Below are 21,091 nucleotides of genomic sequence, written 5' to 3'. Positions count from 1 at the left end.
TAATAAAATCTTTAAAATACAGAATAGGGCAGAAGATAAAGCAGTGCTAGTTACTTAACATGAGGTGGAAGGTTGTGCCCTAACATAGCATGAGCGGTGGCAGTGAGGGTCATCTCCTCTGCTATAGAACTACACAGATCAGAACGTGATCACATTTCTGAGCCCATGTGTGATTAGGTATCTTCATCTGGAAGGTGTGAGGTGTCGTTAGTTCTGCAGAATCTGAGGAGGAACATCACAGATGCTTGCTGGGTGATACTGCTATGTAACCTCACGGAGCATGCCGTTCCTACTCTTGGAAAGCAGGTCTCCTGCTGAGAGCCGGTCCCAGCATACTTCTATTAAAGCTATCTGTGCTCAGCTCTTCATCCGACTAAAGACGCCCCTTGGGCTTTTTGTGAAGAGAATGTCATCATTTTGTGACATTCGAGAAGACAAGCTTCAGATATTCTCCTCACTTCTCTACTTGTACCTCTAGAGAAAGGTTGAGCCACTTAGAGAGATCCACAGGAAAGAGTCAGATCTTTGGTTATTTCTGAAGGCTTATCTGCTGAAAATGAGAAACTACTTAAAAAAAAAAAACACCTTGAAGGTAGAAACGGCTGTATACATTAGTGGTACTTCCTCGCACACTGAAGACAATCCCAGTGTTCCCCCAGAGCTGACCATCAGAGGAAGGCTCACTGTGACCCTTGGGACTCAAAACTCATTTCTGTGTTTAAATGGCTAGTTATTTTTGTTTTGTGAATAAAGTACTTTTAAGGTTAAGTTCTCCCATTATCTCTGGTAAGAAACAAAACAAAACAGAACCAAAAAAATCCGTTTCACAATGAACCACATCTGATGATGGCTTCTTTACTGCTCTGGGTTCGTCTCTTACATCCTGAGGAAAATAACTGAAGATAATACGATTCTTCTAGGGGATATGACTCCAGAAGCCTGTATTTGGGAGGCTTCCAACCTTTTCTGCTAATAATAAGAATGTGCTGAAGTAACTAATTTCTCTCTTCAACTTTCCATATTTAATGTCATATATTGTCACAAGTAACACAATTTACACTATATTATAAAAATAATGTAGCTATAATTGACCCGACACTATGCAACAATAGTGCAATATAAAGATTATATTGAAGTCAATTCATAGAATCCAAGATGTGAGTTTAAAGCTATCTACTTCCTACTTCAAATGAAAAGACACTAGACTCTCCTTCTGCTGAATATAAATTGGCAAAATGTTGAAAATTATCTATGTTTTCAGACATTTTAATAAGCAGAAACTCAAAAGATTTTACTCAAAAGAGACAAAAAAGGTCCTTTGAATAAAAGCACTTCCGCTCATAGATTTTAATTCACACAGTCATTAACTGGAAGAGATTATTTTCCTTTATGAGACAATTGTAACTTAGACATAAAATATTCCCTTTCTGTGAAGAGCTTTTGTGATGCACGTTCTTTGTGCTATAATAAAATCTCAGATAAGAAAACAGAACACAGCTCAGGATGGCTGAGCAATGAATCATCCCGCGCCTCCTTACGGACCATGTTACCCATTGAATAAACTCCACTTAATATGTTCAAGGCTTATTCATTTTTTACTGTCTTTGGTGCCATGAAATATTCAAAGGGTTCCTGGTTTAATGAAATAGCTGTTAGGAAAAGCACTTTCTTCCCGACAAATATTGTAATCAAGATGCAAGAAATGCATTTTGGACCAACTGTAAGCCATGCATCCCCGAGTAGGAGCGACAATAACAGAAAGGGCTTCTCTTTTTGTCTTTCTTTCTGTCTTTCTCTCTCTCTCTCTCTCTCTCTCTCTCTCTCTCTCTCTCTCTGTCTGTCTCTCTCTGTCTCTCTCTGTCTCTCTGTCTCTGTCTCTCTCTCTTTTCAAATCCAACTACCCAACTCAAACCACCAAGTCAACTCCTGGATGAAGAAATTATCAAACACTGATACAAAGATCAAAATGATTTCTACAAATTTCACTCCAAACATGATGCAGTATTTATGCATTTTAATTCCACAGAGAAAGACGAGGCAATTGCATTACGCCTAAAGAGCCAAATTAAAAGAATTACTGTCAACCTGGTCATTGTGTGGGGATTTTAAGGCTTCAAGTGCAAATGTTTGCTTGCTTTAGCATTCTGTGTTTCAAACACCACCTCCTTCTGTTTCTTCATAACCCAAGTGACTTACTTTCTCCTTTTCCCACTAACCAGGGCTCCCAGCTTCTGTGCTGTGGTCCCATAGGCTCATGTGTTTTAAAACTTCATCCCCAGCAAAGGGAGGGCTCAAGGTGGATTCTAAGTGGAAAAGGCGTGTCACTGGAGGCATCTCTGAGGTCCCATAGCTCCACTTTCTGTCTGCTCTGTGTTGACTGACCAGGAATGGAACACGACTAGCTGCCTCACGATTCTGCTGCAACGCCTTCCCCACCACCGTGGGTTATGCACTTTTAAATTGTGAACAACCCCTCTTCCCCGCTTAAATTTCTTCTCGTCATGTATTTGGTTACAACAAGAAAATAACTAGTACAGAGATGTACTTGCTTTTGATTTCACTTTGTGTGTTCTGTGTATAGTAAGACGACCACAGCATCCTTGATCTCTGACAAGTAGAAGCTGAAAACACAGTCCCTGTTCTCTGATGGACAACCAAAGCTTTCCAGACACTGCCTACATTCTGGGACAATCTCCTTGGCATGAAGAACTACTGTGCTAGATGAACCGATACATGACATCACAGTCCCTGCAGGATGCTGCTCACTTTATGGACGGGTTGGAGGTGATGCTCAGTAAACATTTGTCACATGAATACAGAGTAAGATGGTGCCTAGGCATCACAGTGCACTGCTGGGATATTAAGTACTCATCAACTGAGCTCAGTTTTATGTAAGACCTTAGGAATTCTTCCATATCTGTTTTAGATTTAGGATTTATTTTCTAGAATGTGGTTGAGATAGAAAGAAAGAAAATGTTGTTCTAATATGATAGATTTCATTTGAACTCTGGCTCATAAATTTCTAATGAGACAAAGAGAAAAGGAATCCGTATTTCTTTCTATTTATTTTACTTTTTCCTTGTTTACTACTGATAATGCTTAAAATGTGTTCCATATAGAACAGCGAAGGAAAAGAGGATTAAAAATAGGAGAGAAATAGGCAAGAAAAATAAGGACAAAGGGAAAAGTGAGCAAGAGAAATCAATTTATGAAAAAGCTAATTCAAATAATCTTTTTAAAGGAAGAATGTCTTCCAACTTGAACATAGCCCAAAGAAATTATTAAATCAAAAGTAATTGACTTTTTCCTTCAATATAATCTTATAGTTTATCTAACAGAGGCAGGGAATATAGGGGAGAAAATGATGAGAAATAAATCTTACAAAAAGGAAAAGAAAAGAAGTTGAATTTCATTAATTGTTTCCATGTTAAATTAAGGTGTCCCAAGATAAAAGACAACCAGTGAGCTAGATCTCTGTGGAGTCACGTGGTTGCCACAATTTCTGTCAAGGTGGAAGGTGTGCAGGAGTTGAGAATACAAAATCTAGATACGGACTCGAAAAATGGAATCTGGCTTTCCCTTTCTAAGGAAATAAACTTGAGCTTGAGTTTTTCCATAAACAGAACCCGAGACAAACATTCAAGAATGGGAAGGAATCTACTTGGAGTTGCACGCTACCACAGCACATGGTCCTGAGGGAGTCTAGCTGGGAAGGTATCCCTTGAAACACTTGATAAGGAAGCTAGAATGGAAAATGCTGTCAGGCACCCGCCTCTGAGGGGAACCTGAGCCTTGTTCTCATAGAACTCTGGGGTGAGTGAGTATAGAGACCAAACATCACAGTTGAGGAAATATCTCTTTCGTCTAAGCCATCAACTTTCTGTTCATTTTATTTATAAAGCATGCTGAAAACTGGAGTATTCTCTGCTCCTGCAAACCCTCTGTTTTTAACCCTGCTTTATGTTCTGCATGCTATTTCAGGTTACTGTGAGACTGACGAGTGCACCTTGCTCTCAGGTCAAGAGCTACTTACTCTGTGAGCTTTGCGTCTCTATGAACTTCTTGATCAAAGCATCCGTAGTTTGTGTGTAGAGGCTGAGAGCATATCTCAGGGAATGAAGGTCTGGGCTTTTCTCCAGAAAATTCTTCTTCAGACCATTTCCTCCAGCATGAAAATATTGCTAAAAAGGAGAAAAAGAATGTTATTAGAGCAAAAGATTTAGGAGGAGACATTGGTGGAATTTATTACTCTAATAGTGGAGTTTAAAACAATTCCATTAGATAAGCTGTCAGGTAAGTACACAGAAAGAGTGTACCATTTGTTCAGTGCTAACTCATCATCAGCTAACTTGAGCTTAGACAGATCTAGAGAGGCCTAAGCTGTTTTCTTTTCATTTAAAATGTCAGTTATATAAATGGAACCTTGAAGGCACAGTGGTAAAAATCCTTCCAGAATGACAGACTTCAGTGAGCATGATCAAGTTGAGTATTTGTTTCTGTTTCCGAAGAATAATGAAAGTTATCAACACTTTATAAAGAAGGTAGACCCTGTTACGTATTCCACAGACACTTCTTTCAAAGTGCACACCAGGCATCCACTAGCCCACCCTGTTCATTCTTGAATTATGTTACTGTGCTTATATAGGCCAATCTGAGGGAGCGCAATGCTCTCTGGAAACCTAAAACATCAAGTTTATTCTTCTATGCTGTCACCCAGCAAATTCAAAACATCTCAGTTTTACACATAATCAAGTAGATATATAGTTATTGACCATCACTGTTGACACTGAGGGATGTTAGCATTCTTCCTATTGTGCTGTGCTATGCATGGCATCTTTCTGAAAGTTGGAATGTCTAGAAGTAGGTGATGGAACTCTAGACACTTTCTATTGATACAAGATATTTATAATATAATACCCACCAGGCCATGTTCCCTTTCTGTTGTCTTTGATCTATTTTTAAAAATATGGTTGTAGAAAATGACTAATACTGTGAATACTTTTGTGTATGGAAATGCAAATTAAGTACTTTTATCTGCATACAGGTCATCACTGTTCTGTACCCAACCCTTTTCTGCCTCTACTTGTACAACTGATTTTTTTTCGTTTAGCTTCCCCATTGCTTCTATGCATTTCATTCTTGAAATTTTACCATGAATGAACTGCAACAGTTTACTGGTTTGTATACTAGATAATGAGTTAAATGACATTATGGACATGTTTTTTTATAACTATACCATTACGCTAGCTTCTAGAAACTACTCTGTTAAGTAGTCACATAGGTGACTCTGAGATCAACCAAAGTGCCTAGTATGTTTATGAGATCAACCAAAGTGCCTAGTATGTTGCTTGCAAAGCAAGGACCATGGGCAGTGGGTCTGGACATCCTCAGTGGTGCTATCTGTATTCTTGCTTATTTCCCCCTCTTTATGGAAAAATTCACTAAATCTATACCATAAACTGGACTTAATGTTACATTCCAAGAATATAACACAACACAGGTTTTATGTTTTCTCTGAAACAGATTATAATTTAATGAGGAAATATAACCAGAGCATAAAACAGGCCATCAACAATAAATTATGGTTGTAAAAATTGTTTGAGTAGTCTTGAAGGTTCACTAAGAGAAATATTTTTCCTTCTGGTCCAAAGCACAGACATTACTTCTGGTGGAGACAATAACATACCATGTCTCCTCCCTAAAGAGTCAATCAAGTTGGGCTGGTTTATCACATGGCCCAGAGACCATCCCATAAGAAGGCTAATATTTTGTAAGTCATGCTGAAGAGGTGGGAGGAATAATTATCTCTTTAGCAAGAGAAGTGGTTTTCTTTCCCAGAGTCCCTGCTCTCTATAAAGTTGAGAGAGTTGCCATTAGGTTTTGTTGGATGTGTCAGTCTTTCTGAGTCCTAATTCAGAAATTCTTAACTTTCCCTTTTTATTATCTTCTTTATCTCTCTTTTGGATGCTGGCCAGAGCCTAAGAGAAATCTGGCACTTTGAACTTTTCTTACTCTTTCACTAAAGTTCCGCTCCCTGCCATGTGGCTACCTGTCTGCCATGTGGTTGACCTTTATGCCACGTTAACTCAAATGCCAAAGTTTTTTCCTCTTCCTTTTCTTTACCCCCATCTCTCAGAGGAACTGCTCAAGTCTTCAGCTTGCCTGCCATGGTGGTTTTCTTTTAAACTCGAATAAAATTGTCTTGGAACTTCACAAAAAAGTTATTTGACAATATACCCAACAGAGGAGAGAAAATGGCCTACAATGGAGAGTAGCAGTAAAAGTTTCTGCGGAAATTCTGATGGAGTGATAAATCTCTTCCTTGTGCTAGTTTTTATGTTCCAGACAAAGCCTCGCATAGTTCAGGATGTGCTTAAACTCATCTGTAGCTGAGGATGAACTTGAACTTCTCATCCTCCTGCCTCCACCTCCAGGGTGCTTTGGTTTCAAGTGTGCTACACCCCACTCAGCTTATGCTTCACTGTAGGTGAAACCCAAGAATCCATGTGAGCTAGGCAAGCCCTCTCCCAACTGAGCGACACCCCCAACCCAGTACTATTTTTAACTTCAGCAGCCACTAGATAGCCAATGGCAGTGAGCTAGACAATGGATAGTCATGCTATATCACCACCAGGAACCCTGGGCGTCTCACATGTCTAACAAGAACTGCGAGACCTAATGGTTCTCACACTGTGTCCCTCCCCACCGCATTACAAACACCGGCTGCCATTTTTCTTCTATTCTCAGTTCTAAATTGTACCTTCTAGAATAAACACATTGACTTGAGGCAGAGGAAGTCCTAGAAAGGCAAAGAGAGATCACAGGCTCAGAGATGCAGAAAGCTTATTGTCATAGTCAAGGGTTTGGGGCTTGGTAAGGGCATCTATTTGATCTTCTCTTAAAAGTCCTGGATTCCATAAACCATCTACACTATAGTCCTTTATGAACAGATCTGAGGATGAAATGTCCCAAGGACAGGATTTTACAAACCTGGGAAAGAGCAACACAGTCAGACTTGACATGATTGAGAGATTTTTAAAGGCCTAAAAGTCCATGGAGGAAGGGAACAAGAATTAATGTATGAAGACATAAGCTATGTGTTCATCCTTGACCCCTTTATAATAGCTCTAAAGCAAGACATGCTTTTTTGCTAAGGCATTATTTTGTAGACTTAGAAGGATTGGGAATCTAATCATGAAACAAAAATAGAAATAAGCTCCGGGTTTGTTCCTGAGTATAGCCGGGGTCTCCCTAGGGCATTCAGTGATGCTTAACTGGCTTCTTCCTTTTGGCCAGAGTCTCATTAGAAATTCTGTTGAAGGCCTGGCAGGCAGGGCTTTTAAAAAGCAGACTGGTTGGAGCAGAAAAGATGACTGTTTCCAGAGAGCACTTTGTAGGAGGGGTTGCTGCAAGACTGGCATTCCAGACAAACAGTAATGCTGTCAGGCAGGACCCAAGCCATGAGATGCAGGGAAAGAGAAAGCCAGAGAAACAAACAACATAGCCACTGGCTTCCCAGCCAGTGAAGGAAATAATTTCTGTGCTTATGGAAGTACAAACTCCCGAGACATGCTTTTATGTAAGCTTTTCATTCCTAGTTGGAGCTGGGTGACAACATGCAAGAGAAAGACGTCAAGAGAAAGAGGCCACAGTTATAGTGCGGGCCTTGACACTCAAGAGGTTTCATATAGTCCTGACCCTTTGCCAGACCCAAAGGAACAAGAGTGGAATGTGTATTTGGCTGAGGCTCGAAGAACATCTGTGAGAGAGTGAAAACCTTAAGTCTTAAACAAATGCCAGCATCCACAGCTCAGCATAGCTCAGCTCTCCTTTCATTATAGTGAATTACATGCCAGAAGGAAATTACATGCTGCAGGGGAATTATATGCTGGAGGAAAATTTGAAAATGCGAGGTTTTGAAGCTTTCTAGAGGTTTCCCCCATGCATGTAGGAGTAGATTCTTTTCCATTGATTATAAACAGAAGACCGAGGGTCAGTTGCTTCCTACGGTCTGACCAGCCATGTGACCAAAGACCCTCCAACTTGGCCTCTTAAGACTCTCTGTTTACACTGGAACAAATTGGGAAAGATAATTAAAAGAATTCAGGGCAAGTTTTTTTTCTTATTAAACAAAAGAAAATTTGAATCCCTGTTGGGGCATTGTGGGAAAGTTCACAAGGGATACAGATGCCAGCTAGGTTCCACACTTCCTGTTCCTGACCCTGTGTTGACTGATGCTCCCCTATGTACTTGGGGTGACAAAGGAAGAAAGCAGACCTGTCAAATATGTCCTTTTAGGTTGATGCAAATCTCAAGGTTATTACGTGGATGACAATGGTAGCAGCAACATGTGGGATTCCCCTCTGTATGCTGCGAATACCATTGGTGAATAAAGAAACTGCCTTGGCCTGTTGATAGGGTAGAACTTAGATAGGTAGGGAAAACTGAATGCTGGGAGAAAGGAGGCAGAGTCAGAGAGAAGCCATGGCTCCTCCCCTGGAGAAAGACGTGCTGAAACTTTGCTGGTAGGCCACGACCTTATGGTGATGCACAGATTAATGGAAATGGGTTAAATTAAGATGTAAGAATTAGCCAATAAGAAGTTAGGGCTAATGGGACAAGCAGTGATTTAAATAATATAGTTTCTGTGTGATCATTTTGGATCTGAGCTGCTGAGCAGCTGGAACAACCAAGCGGCCCACAGGAATCTTGGGCAGCTGGGAAATGAACAAGCGGCCTTCTTACAACAGCAAAATCATAATACTCTGAAACTATAAGTCTGTATTTACTAAATAAAATGGCAGAAAGATCATGGCTCCACCTATATTCCTAAACCTCCGGGTTAGCGTAGGATGCTTTCTCCCCTTGTCCCCAAGCTCATTGCAGGTCCCAGTGTCTCTCCCTTCATCACGGCACTCATATTGCGCTGTAATAGTTTGCTACTCTACAACCCTCTTGATGATTGCCCTAATCTATGACCAGATGTACAACTGTAACTGATCAAGCTGACTTGATCTTGAACTATACAATCTATTTTACACATTTCCTTAAGACACTATGCTGCAATGATACTTGCAGGAAGTCATATTTTCAGGCCATCAATGAGCCCTCTTTTTATAAGTTTACCAAGAACACAAAATGACTTGACTTTCAACCCAGACATTTAATCTCAACCATTCCCACTTTACACTGCTTCAATATACCAACTCCCAGTAAGGTCCAGCCCAGGCCTCTAAGTGATCTCCTTTGGACCCCATACTCCTACTTGTGCCTATAGAAACTCCTTCCTTCCTGTATATGTTCAGGCCATGAGTTTCCCCCACATAAAATGTCCAACCAACCCAGTGACTTCCCATACAGCCTTCTATACCACAGCAGCTCTCCCCAAACTTCTGACCTCTCCTGGTTGAGGAGATTTTCTAAATCATGACTACTTTCGTTCCCTTTCAAAGAAGATCTTATTTTATTTATGAATGAGTGAGTCTGTCTGTGTACACACGAAAGCTCACCGGAGCCCTTCAAAATGGAGTCATGGATATTTATAAGCAACCAAAGTGGGTGCTGGGATCCAAATTCAGAGCCTCTTGAAGAGACAGGTGCTCCTAAGCACAGCGCCATTTCTGCAGGGCCCTCAGCACTTTCTGCTGTGCTCCTCAGTTTGTCCTTGAACCACCTGCCCCACCTCTTACCCTGTCCTAAGTTAACATCCACTCACATTAGGCTTCAATATGCCTCTCTTGCCTTTTAGCCTAGACTAGACGTTCCCCCAGGGGAGGGACAGCAGGGCTTCCCAAGGGGCATTTCTGAAGTGGGGGAGGTTAATGAACCCTACTGGTTTGTGCTCTTACAGGAAGAATGTACTGTGGTGAGTAGTAATCAGAAGGCCAATGACCTATACCCTAAGACCCTGACCCAGTGCCTGGGAAAAGAATCAGACTTAATGGGAGCTCTGGAAGGGAAGATGGAAGGCCCTAACGGTAAGGATGGAATGTGTGGGACCCTAGCTTTGATGATAAATAAAAGCACACTTTCACCCTCGGGGGATATAAAAGTCAGCCTTTATGAAGATTGTGCACCCTGAGCCCTGTAGAGAGAACCCACCTAGTCTCTTACTGAACCTCCAGGCAGCAGGCAGCAGGACTATTAGATGTGAGTTACCCACTATTCTGATATTCTACCCACCAGTGACCTAGTTTCCTCCAGGATTCCAAGCATTTTATTTGTATGCACCTCCATAGTCATCCTCCGACACAGTTTCCTCTCAGACACCTTACAACTGCGGCTTCGCTGACACCAGGGTGGGCAGATCTAGCCTCTCTGACTAGAAGCTGACTAGCGTTGAAGCACCCTGTGTTCAATCTTACACAATAGCTGGAGATCCCCCACCACCCTATTCTCAGAAACTGCAGAAAGCAAAGCACTTCAGACCTGGCTGTGTTTTGTGGGAAGAAAATCATATTGCTAAATATAAAATCAGGAAAAATGTCATCAGAGTGTGGAGCAAACCATTTTCATAATCCCGATAAATCCCATGACCCCTTCTGGCTCTTCATTGTTGACTGCTCACAGTCTGTTTATGCTGATGTACTGGAACATGCAAACGCTTTTCTTTCACAAGTCTGCAAGGAGAGTTCTCCTTTTAGATCCATGTGCTGTTTTGGCTGCAAATTCTCATCACCACGGCTTTGACTTTAAACTGTAGCATACATTTGGCAAGCTCACTCACATAGGTAACTCCCTACACAGACTTAGCTTCCCTTTTCTCTGGAGAGGGTCTTTTAGGCCCTGCTTGCTATTCTAAGGTTATTTTCTGTTCATCTTGATTCCTCTTTATGCATCAGATCAGAACTGCTGATCTCACTGTCTTTCAGAGTTTCCCTTTTCCTGACAAACTGAGGTTGAGATTCTTGACTTTGGTGTTTAAATCTGGGCATTCTAGCCTCAATCTAGTGTCCCTTTTTTGCTTTGTGATACTTGGCCAACTGTGGTCTATCCTTCGTCTGGACTGTCTAAGGATTTCAGGCTGGTTATACGCTGCCTCTGAGCACTCACACCTGTCCTCTCAGACCTGAGAGATTATTTCTCTCCATTTATTGTCTCTTCAGTCCCTAAATCCGCCAGCATCCCTCCCCCATGAAAGTATTGTCATAGACTTCTAGAGAGAATTCACTCACTACCCTTTTTGCATCCCCCTGGACTTTGACCAAATACTCCTATTTCTTGATTGTTGCTATTTTTGTCCCTAATTCAAAGAGCCTTGGTTTCCACTTCCTTCTTCATCATTCACCTCCTTTCCATGTACAGTGAGCTCTCAGGTAATGACTTTTGAATTGCAGTGCTTCAGATGAGGTAGGTTATTATATTCTTCCCATAAGCAGCTGAATTCTAAATGCTGCACGGACTATGTAAAGTCTGAAAACCGTGCAATGATAAAAAGAAGATGCTGAGAAGTTGTCACCAAAATTGGATAATGGAGAAGAGTAATGGATGGAATTTCAGAGGCGTGCAGTGTCATTCAGAACCCATGCTTAGCTATTGTGCTGGATCTTGAATACAAATAATGGTGTTGCCTAGGACTGGGGAAAAAGGGAATAGAAATTTGTTCAGTCTAACATGCATGGCATTTATAAGAATCAGATGAGGCAAAGCACACACATGAGAAAGATTTGGCAAATGCCAACACCATTTCTGCCTGTCTTTTACCAACTCCACAGCGCTCTCCTCAACACTCCTTTCCTGTCCTTAGGTTATTGGACTTAACTGACCCGAGGAAGGATGAAGGGTCTTTCTTCCCTTTGGCAGCCTTTGGGAGTCAGCCCAGTGGTACCTGCTGCTTTGTTATAAGACCATCTTTCTTCTGAGGCTCAGTTGTATTGTAGACTTCTCTGATTGGGTTCTAGACAAACATGGAAGCTTTAGCCTGTGGAGTTACAGCTTAGGAAAGCTGATGATGGAATTTAGGTAAAACTGAGGCACATAGACCACTAGGTCAGGGGGCTCTCCTAGTTGACACAGTGGTCCTAACAGGGTGATTCCTAGAGAAAGAATTGGCATCATAGAAATTATAGATAAAGGCATGTGGAAGCCACAGGCTCCAGAGGACCAGTAAGACTTTAGTCCTGGAGAGTGATGATGATTTGGAAACAGCTAGCAGGGTCATGGGCAACACATAGGAGTTTTGTTTCTAAAGAACTCACAGCGCCACGTGGCTGAGCTGGATTAAAAGATTTACACCAATTACAAACACTAGGATATTTGAGACACTGCGATGCAGATAGAAGGGATTCATCGGAGGGAGAATTCAGTCTGCAAGTGGTGCCCCAGTCAGAATAATTAGAAGAGGATAAGATTAGAGGCAGGCATTAGACTGATCAATACATTGATCTACACCCCCTGTTTCCACAGGACACATTCCATTTTTCTCACCCAAAAGGATGATCTCTAGAAAACACCAGGAGGGGCTGGACTCAAATTCTAAAATTTTCTTGCCTTTTCAGAATACATTCTAGAGTGTTTTCTTCTTTCTAGAATTGATTTCTTGATAGCAAAGTACTCCCCTGATTCCACACATCCGTCAATTCTTATTCAATTGTTGAAAACTTTCAGAAAAAATTAGTTTTGAAATTCTTCCTGTATTTTTTTTTTGCTGTCACCCTTCCATATCATTTTATAACACCAGATGAAGCGGAGGTGGCACAGGACTCAGGACAATGAGGTTATCAAAGAAGCCAAAGAGCTTCACTGTACGAGATAGGCTATACGATCAATGCTTTTTCCACTGAGGAGTGGAATCAGTAGACATGGTTTAGGAAGTAAATTTACTTTTCTAATCCTTTGATAAATATAACACAATTCTCTTTTGTTTTTTCTATGCACATATGTACACCCAGACTACAAATGGGCAGTCTCTCTCTCATACCCCCCCAGAGTCTCAATCTCCCACACAACACAATACATAACACATACCTATGTACCCAGACCACACATACAACACACATATACATACATACTACACGCAATATATACATGCACACACAGCACAACACATTCACATACACACCTAATCATACAATACACATGTTATTTGGAAAGAAAATATATTAGAACCCATACACATTTGACTCTTGCTACAATACTTGCTATATGGGAATAATGTTTGGAGTACCAGACTTCTGGGTTTTCAGTGGAATGCAAAATGCAATTTTATTGTATTACTAAGAGAGAGTAGGAGGTTGATGTTTTAAAAATGATTTCTGCAACCATAGAAATGCTAAGTACGAAGTATGCTAACCTAAAATTCTCCTGAACCATCTGTTTGACTGCATTGGCGGGGGTGGAGGTTACATAGCTTTCTCTGGGAGCACATGTGATGATACAAGTCTCATTCACATTTTCTAGGGAGACACGGAACAAGAAATATAAAAGAAAAGTGTGTTATGGATGAAGTAGGGGAGATGAATGAGCTGGAGCTAGCTGGAACGCATCTAATTGGCTAGCTCCCAATCGCAGCTGGGACAGTTGCACAGTGGGGACCTTACTGTGGAGAGGTGGAGGTATCCTCAGTAAATATCCAGGAATACCATATCCTACCTTGATGGTGGCCAAGACCACCTCCATTATTGCACACTGTCTTGGTGTCAGACCTTTGGCATCTTCTCGAATCATGTGCTCCTGAAAGACAGGTTTAAAAAAAACCTCCTCAGCAGGTGACAAATGCATTTATCTAGCTACCTTCAAACAAAATCTGGACTGTTCCCATATAGAAACAGTTAAGATACCTTCTTCAGGGGCTGGAGAGGTAGTTCTGAGGTTAACAGTAATTATTGTTCTTGCAGAGGACCTGGGTTCTGGTCCCAGCACCCACATGGCAGTTCACAACAATCTAAATCCAGTTCCGGGTATCTGGTGCCCTTTTATGGCCTCTGAAGACATTGTAGGCACACGGTACTCTTAGACACATGAGGGGAAAACACTCATACATAGTAAAATAAAGAGAAATCTTGGCCATTTTGTCACATTTCGGATAAATATCCATTTGTCAAAGAGAGCCAAGCTGCCTGATTAGTGGAACTCTGTCAGAGGTGTACTTTATTTACATTCCAAATTAATGTTAAATAGAAAGATAAAGTAACCTAAAATCTGTGTCCCAAAGGCTTTTCACATTAATTCCTTGATTTGCGTTCTGTCCCTTTGAAGGATTCAGGACAGCAAGGGGATTAAAGAGGCCAAGTTGAGCTTTGCAATCAGCACAGATACAGTGACGTATAACATCCCAGTTGATTCTCTTTCCCAGATCCTCCTGATGTCTGTCCCTTACTGGGAAGAGCCTCAAAGACTAAATCAAATTGGGCTGTAGAGATGTCAGTCTTTTATAGTAATTTTAATGCTTTGGGCTGTTTTTCTGACTAGATTTTCCTAACTGTTTGTTGTACTATATCTCAAGCCATTATTCAAAGATTATTTGTGAAAGTGATGATAGGAAGTTAGAGAAAATAATAATTCAAAATAATTTTCTAGGAGAAAAATTTAACGAGTGCTGCCACGCTTTGGTGCTATCTGCAGGGCTGTGCCGTTCTATTCAGCAATGCTCAGCAAACTTATCAACACCTGCACTTGCCAGTACTTTAAAATAGATACTAGCGAATGATATATGTTGTTTCTACAAAGCTATAATTATAGCTCATTCAAGCAAAGGTGTCTCTGGCTGCCTAAATAAGAGGTTTGTGATTAGCTTTTAATTTCAGGTGTATCTTATTACGTGATTTTGATATTGTATCAACAGTTTAAAAGATTGGGGGACATTTAATTTTATTTTTCAGTCAAATAAATCTGATCCTATTAAATAGCAAAGCCAACATAACATAACACACACATAAAGTCTTGGAGTAGGAATAACAAAATCATATGTCAACTGTGCAGTAAATACCTATTAGTTTAAATTTAAATCATGTAGATTAGATGGAAAGAACTAGAATCAAGAAAAATTGAACCGGGGAACTTGTACAGAAGATCAGCAAATACAGAAAAACAATTATTTGCTGGCCCAATTTTTCTTGATTTTGGGTTCTTTGAAATGAAATAGTTACCCATCTATGTCTGTTTCTCAATGAATTCTGAAATTATCCATCAGTACAACTTTTTGTGCTAGAGTCATTCCAGTTGGATTTGCTTTCAAAGTAACATCTTAAAAAAATAAAATATAAGTAGCTTAAGTTATTTTTTGGAGGAAATGATACCCTAGTAACATTGGAGTGATTAGCTTTGCTGTGTATGAAGTGCTTCCTGTTAGCTGCAGTTTTACTGTTTTGCATAAGACTGTAGAGAATTTATAGAAAGGCCCAATATCAGAGCAGGAACCAGGTTTCCTCTCGTTGCTATAGTTCTTCACGTTACCTCAGTTTTGAAGTAATAACACTTACCCATAGTTCCCTTTTGGTAATTAAGAGTATTCACCAAAATGCAAATGACTGGGGGGGGGGCTACAACGGGCACTAGCTTATTTTCTAGTCTAAGCACCCTTTCTCTTCCCACCCAGCAGGCACACAGCCTTTCTGGGGAGCCAATCTATATTTTCAACAAAGTAGATAAGGTGTGGACTGGTTGGCTGCATTTCTATCTTAGGGTCTTATTTGAGTTAAGACAACTGGCCCATACCATTTCTCAGAACAAAACAATTGGTGAAGACATTTCCTCGGAACCAATGGTGTACTCATGCATCCGTAGACTTCACTGGAATTCCTGACACAGAGTTGGGAAGGAGTGTGTATGTGTGTGAGATCCATGCAACAGTGGGAGGTGCCACGCTGAGAGGTGGTGAGGTCCAGGGTCTCACAACACGGTTAGAATCCCTGATCAAGCATCATGGAAACTAGAGTCAGCCTGATCCATCAGATCTCGCCTAACAACTCCACTCTCTGCTTACACTATATGGCCTTTCTGTCACTTGACGCAAACAGAGCCAATATAACATTCTACCCAGAAAACAGAAACCTGGGCAATAATAGAGTGTGTTCAAAATACAAGGATGCTGGACACATGGTTAGGGGAAATTCTTTTGTAATGAAATTTAAACTGTTTCATCTTCATGGTTTTATACAAGAAACTTTAGACCCTTACTAATCTATTTTTCAAGGTAGGGTCCAGAAACCCCAGTGTGCTAAATAAAAATGATAAAGAAAGGGAGATACAGCTAAGAATCTAAACAGCAGTTTAGAATTGATATCTACTTACATATTCTGTCTTAGCCATCATACCATTGAGCACTTATGGGAAGCAATTTTAGGTTATGGTTATGTCTTTTTAAGATGTAATGTAGATGATAACATTAAGATACTGAAATTATAAGCACGTGTCTTATCCCAGTAAATAACTATGCAAGCTGTTTATCTTTTCTTGCTATTGTGATATAAAATAATACCCATGCTGCTTATCTCTGAGTTACCAGCTGGAGGCAATGTGGGAGGCATGATGCTCACCAACTTTCTAAAAATCAAGTATATATTTTTTTAGCTTTAAAAACATTTACATTTTTAAATTTAAAATCTGGCGATGGATGGAGATAGAGACAGAGACCCACATTGGAGCACTGGACTGAGCTCCCAAGGTCCAAATGAGGAGCAGAAGGAGGGAGAACGTGAGCAAGGAAGTCAGGACCGCGAGGGGTGCACCCACCCACTGAGATGTTGGGGCTGATCTAATGGGAGCTCACCAAGGCCAGCTGGACTGGGACTGATGGAGCATGTGATCAAATCGGACTCCCTGAATGTGGCAGACAATGAGTACTGACTGAGAAGTCAAGAACAATGGCATTGGGTTTTGATCCTACTGCATGTACTGGCTTTGCGGGAGCCCAGTCTGTTTGGATGCTCACCTTCCTAGACCTCGATGGAGGGGAGAGGACCTTGGACTTCCCACAGGGCAGGGAACCCTGACTGCTCTTTGGGCTGGAGAGGGAGGGGGAGGGGAAGTAGGGGGTGGGGGAGGAAAATGGGAGGAGGGGAGGAGGTGGAAATTTTTAACAATAATGAAATTAAAATCTACATTTAAAAAGTACATTTACAAACTGGAAAGCTAAGTGTTTAGGTCATGGAATGCAGTTTAGGAAAACATTAAGCCCACCTTCCATGTCTGGAGCTCATCCTGAACTATATTCTAGTAGGTTGGAACAGAATAGAAGTAGCATGTATTTTAACCAGAGAAGTTTGTACCCTACAGATATTTAAAAGCTCGTGAATCCCAAGTGATAATTAAGGGCAAGATAATTTTGTAAATATTTTATAAATTATTTTGTAATGGAGAAGTGAACATATTTGCGAGTTTAAGTTCCTTTTTGATGAATTTCATTTTCCTTTATTGTGTTTCTTGACTTCAAGACGTTTATAGTTTTCACTGGCTCTGTGCAGTATTGCATTTTGCCTTTATCCAAAGCATATTCAATATAGTAATGCAAATATCTCCTCTTACTTGCTTCTAAAGTTAGAATTTATTGAAAAAAATTTCTTTTTACTTTTACATACATATGAGTGTTTCTCTGTATGCATGTCTGTGTACCACATATGTACAGTGCTCATAGGGACCAGAAGAGGGCATCAGATCCCCTCAAACTGGAGTTACAGATGAGTGTGCACCACTCTAAGAGTGCTGAGAATTGAATCCAGGTCCTCTGCAAGGGCATCTAGTGCTCTGAACCACTGATCTTAACCACTTAATCTCCCTAGCCCTAAAAGTTAGAGACTTCTTAAAAACTTAATTAATTAATTAATTTTACATCCTTACCACAGCCTCCCCTCCCTCTTTCTCTCTGTTCCCCCTCAATCTACCCCTCCTCTATACTCACTCAGAAAGGGGCAGGCATCTCATTGGCAAAACATGGCATATTAAGCTGCCAAAAGACCAAGCACCTCCCCTGGAGCAAGGCAATCGAGCATGAGGAAGAGGTTCCAAAGAGCCAGCCAAAGAACCAGGGACAGACTTTGCTCCTATTTCTAGGAATCCCACATATAGACCAAGCTACTTTGATGTGTGATTTCCCCTCTGTATGCTGTGAATATGTTTTATTACTATTGGTTAATGAAGAATCTTCTTCGGCCTATGGAAAGGCAGAATAGAGCTAGGTGGAAAAACAATGCAGGGAGAAAGAAGGCAGATGCCATCTGCTGCTGAAGGAGAAGGATGCTGGAACCTTACTGGTAGGCCACAGTCTCGTGGCAATACACAGATTAATAGAAATGGGTTAATTTAAGAGTTAAGAGCTAGCTAGGAATACACCTAAGTTATTGGTCCAACAGTGTTGTAATTAATATAGTTTCTGTGTAATTATTTGGATCTGGGCATCTGGAAAATGAATGTGTAGTCTCAGTTTACACTACTCACCTGCCACATATATGCAGAGCACTAGGTTGCTGCTGTGCAGGCTTCCTGATTGTTGGTTCAGACTGTGAGTTCCCATGAGTCAGGCAAGCCATTTCTCTGGGTTTTCCTGTGATGTCCCTGACCCCTCTGGCTCCTACAATCTATCCTCCCTCCCTTAAAGCAAATGTATCGTTATAGGTGTGAATACTTTCAGCCTTCTCTGCTAGGTGCCCTTCCTACAGGAGGGTGGCATCTGCAAAGCCATAGTTAGGTCATCACTTAAGGCCAACCAGTTTCCTCAGGCTTCTTACCTTCAGTTTTGATAACTGACCGAGATCTTTAGCTGCAATGAAGATCATCTGAGGTCCCTGGAAACACACAGAGAACAAGAAAAGGAGGACCAGGTCACTAGATCTTCAGTAGTAGAGTTCAATTTCAAAGCAGAGTCTTTTTTAAAATTTCCACTATGATATTTTGGGTTTTATGTCAGAGGTGCATAATGGGTCTATTCTAAAGATGGAACAGACTCTGGCAAGGCTGGCAGTGTGCCCGTCAGCATTAGTGTCCCACTTCTGAGTGTGCTAAGTCTGGGCTATGGAAGCAGCTGAAGGGCAGGTAATCAGTTTAATGAAGCACATGGCTAAAACTTTTAAGTATTTTCTACAGAGGCTCTCCCCTCACTCCACTCCCCAAAATATATGTGTGTGCAATCCTAAGACATTAGGCTGCAGAAGGTAGGGGTGTTCTTCCTAAAACGGTGTGGTATCTGTCAGAGACCTCCTAAACTTCTCAACTCCAGATTCTCCTAGACAAAAACAAACAAAGAAACAAACAACAGCAACCAATCTGGAAATTACTGGATTAGCCATCCAGAGCACTCCTAAATGAGATAGCTGTGGCAAGGCTGTTGCTCTATGTGACTGGAAAATTACCGAGTTTGGCCAAATTCGCCAGCAGCTGGGAATAAAGTCCCAGTGAGGGAATAGGTTATTCTCAACTATCTTCTATATTCTTTTTCCATTGCAGAGTGCATGGTCATAGGGAACAGGAACAATTCTGTTTTTTTTTTTTATTTTTAGTGCCAAGTATAATGCCTAGAATATATTAATTAGAAGCCTAGATGCTATTTGATCATGATGACAGAATGAAACATTTCTACACTTGCAGATGCCAGTTCTAGGGGGCCTTGGGATCATCATACCCTCTCCCAGGAAAGACTATCTGGAGAATGAAATGCAACATGTGGTTTTTCTAATGCAACATTACATGTATATTCTGAAAAACCCAAGAGTCTTCAGAATCGCCCAGTGTAGTGGCCCTCATGTAACAGTGGACAAGATAACATAAGCCCAAGGAAATTTCCACCAAAGAACCATTAAAAATAATTGTGGGCCAGTGAGATAGTTCAGTAGGCAATGGAAGTTCTCCTCATGCCTGATGATCCAACTTTGATCCCCATAAATGCACATGAAGGAGGAGAGAACTAACTCCCAAAACACTGTCTTCTGATCTCCACAAAGGCACACATGGATATAATAAGTAAGTAAGTAAATGTATGTTTTAAAAAGATGTTCCTTTAAGAGATTATTTGGACAGGTTGAAGTGTGGGTTTCCTTAGGGAATGATTAAAATGTAAAATAAACAAACATCCAAGTCCAGTTGGGGACTTGGATGCAGCTAAGGCTGTATGCATGCAGTGGTTCTCCAAGCACAGCAGATAGTCTGCCATGTATAGACGCCCTGCTGGGTGCATCCTTTTACATGGAAGAGGCCCCATATTTGGTTCTCTTGATACAGGTCTGTGCAGTAGCTACACTGAGAACTTCTCCCATGTTTCTGCTCACAGGGAACTTATACAGACACCACCCCACTGTTATCGCTCCCCTGTTGGCCAAGGCCATCACTGCATTGTGGCATTATTAAATATACTAGTTATTATAACAGAATAAGACTTCTGTGTGTTTTAATATTTCTACATCTGTGGCTGTCAACAGATGTAGGCTTCAAATGAAGAAGCTGTATATTCCTAGCTTAGAGTTAAGTCATCGAAAACATCTTTATCTTTTATCTTGGCCCACCTTACAAGAAAACATTTTCTGCATATGTACAGCTATAGGATACATAAGGATCATGCATACATGATTAATAGTGTTGATATGTGTTTTAGTGTACTTTATAATTATTATTTGCATCCATTTATCTTTCTTAGTCACACACAAGAAAAAAAATCAATTACCCCAAATGCTAGCTTGATTGTTTTTTTTTTTTTCCTAATTGCTTGATTCAGCATGTGTGAACTGAAAAGGCCTGCACGGTATGGCCGCTTGACCATTGTCTTGCTCCACGGCTGGCTGATCTTTCTGGTTTCTTGTTTCTTGCAGGCGATACAATCAAACCTTTCAAATCCACAGAAAGCCATCTCCTCTATTAACCTCCAAGCAGGGAGGCAACAAATGAAAGTTGAAAGGAGAGGTGAAAAAAAAGTCAACGTGACTGCACTGGCTAGACCTTCTTTTCTAAGCGGTAACATTTAAGAAGCACACTGGCTATATCTGAACCCCGCATGTTCTCTGTGGATTTGCAGCAATATTAAATTATATGTAATAGTATATATAGTAAGTATTGTTCTATCATCTTATATTAAATATATTTAAAAAATATATAGCTAGATAACCTTACAAATTAAAGTTAGGCTTGCCCTTTCTCCCTTCTACCCTCCCTCCCTTCCTCGAACTCCCTA

General features: G+C 40.8%; 1 protein-coding gene across 6 annotated transcripts in view; it reads right to left on the bottom strand.

The window, feature by feature from the left end:
- Unc13c (unc-13 homolog C) overlaps positions 1–21,091 on the bottom strand; it is a 453,039-nt gene that overhangs the window by 41,813 nt on the left and 390,135 nt on the right. For all 6 annotated transcript variants that reach the window (XM_075965264.1, XM_075965261.1, XM_075965265.1 and 3 more), the window contains 3 exons: positions 18,663–18,719; positions 13,591–13,671; positions 4,034–4,181 (listed from right to left, as the gene is read on the bottom strand). In XM_075965264.1, the coding sequence (XP_075821379.1) occupies positions 4,034–4,181; positions 13,591–13,671; positions 18,663–18,719 (286 nt within the window). The remainder of the gene's footprint in view (positions 1–4,033; positions 4,182–13,590; positions 13,672–18,662; positions 18,720–21,091) is intronic.

This window comes from Microtus pennsylvanicus, chromosome 3 (assembly GCF_037038515.1).
Source record: "Microtus pennsylvanicus isolate mMicPen1 chromosome 3, mMicPen1.hap1, whole genome shotgun sequence".
NCBI lineage: Eukaryota > Metazoa > Chordata > Mammalia > Rodentia > Cricetidae > Microtus > Microtus pennsylvanicus.
Note: the sequence above shows the minus strand (reverse complement) of the source record. Positions and strands in the feature narration are given on the sequence as shown.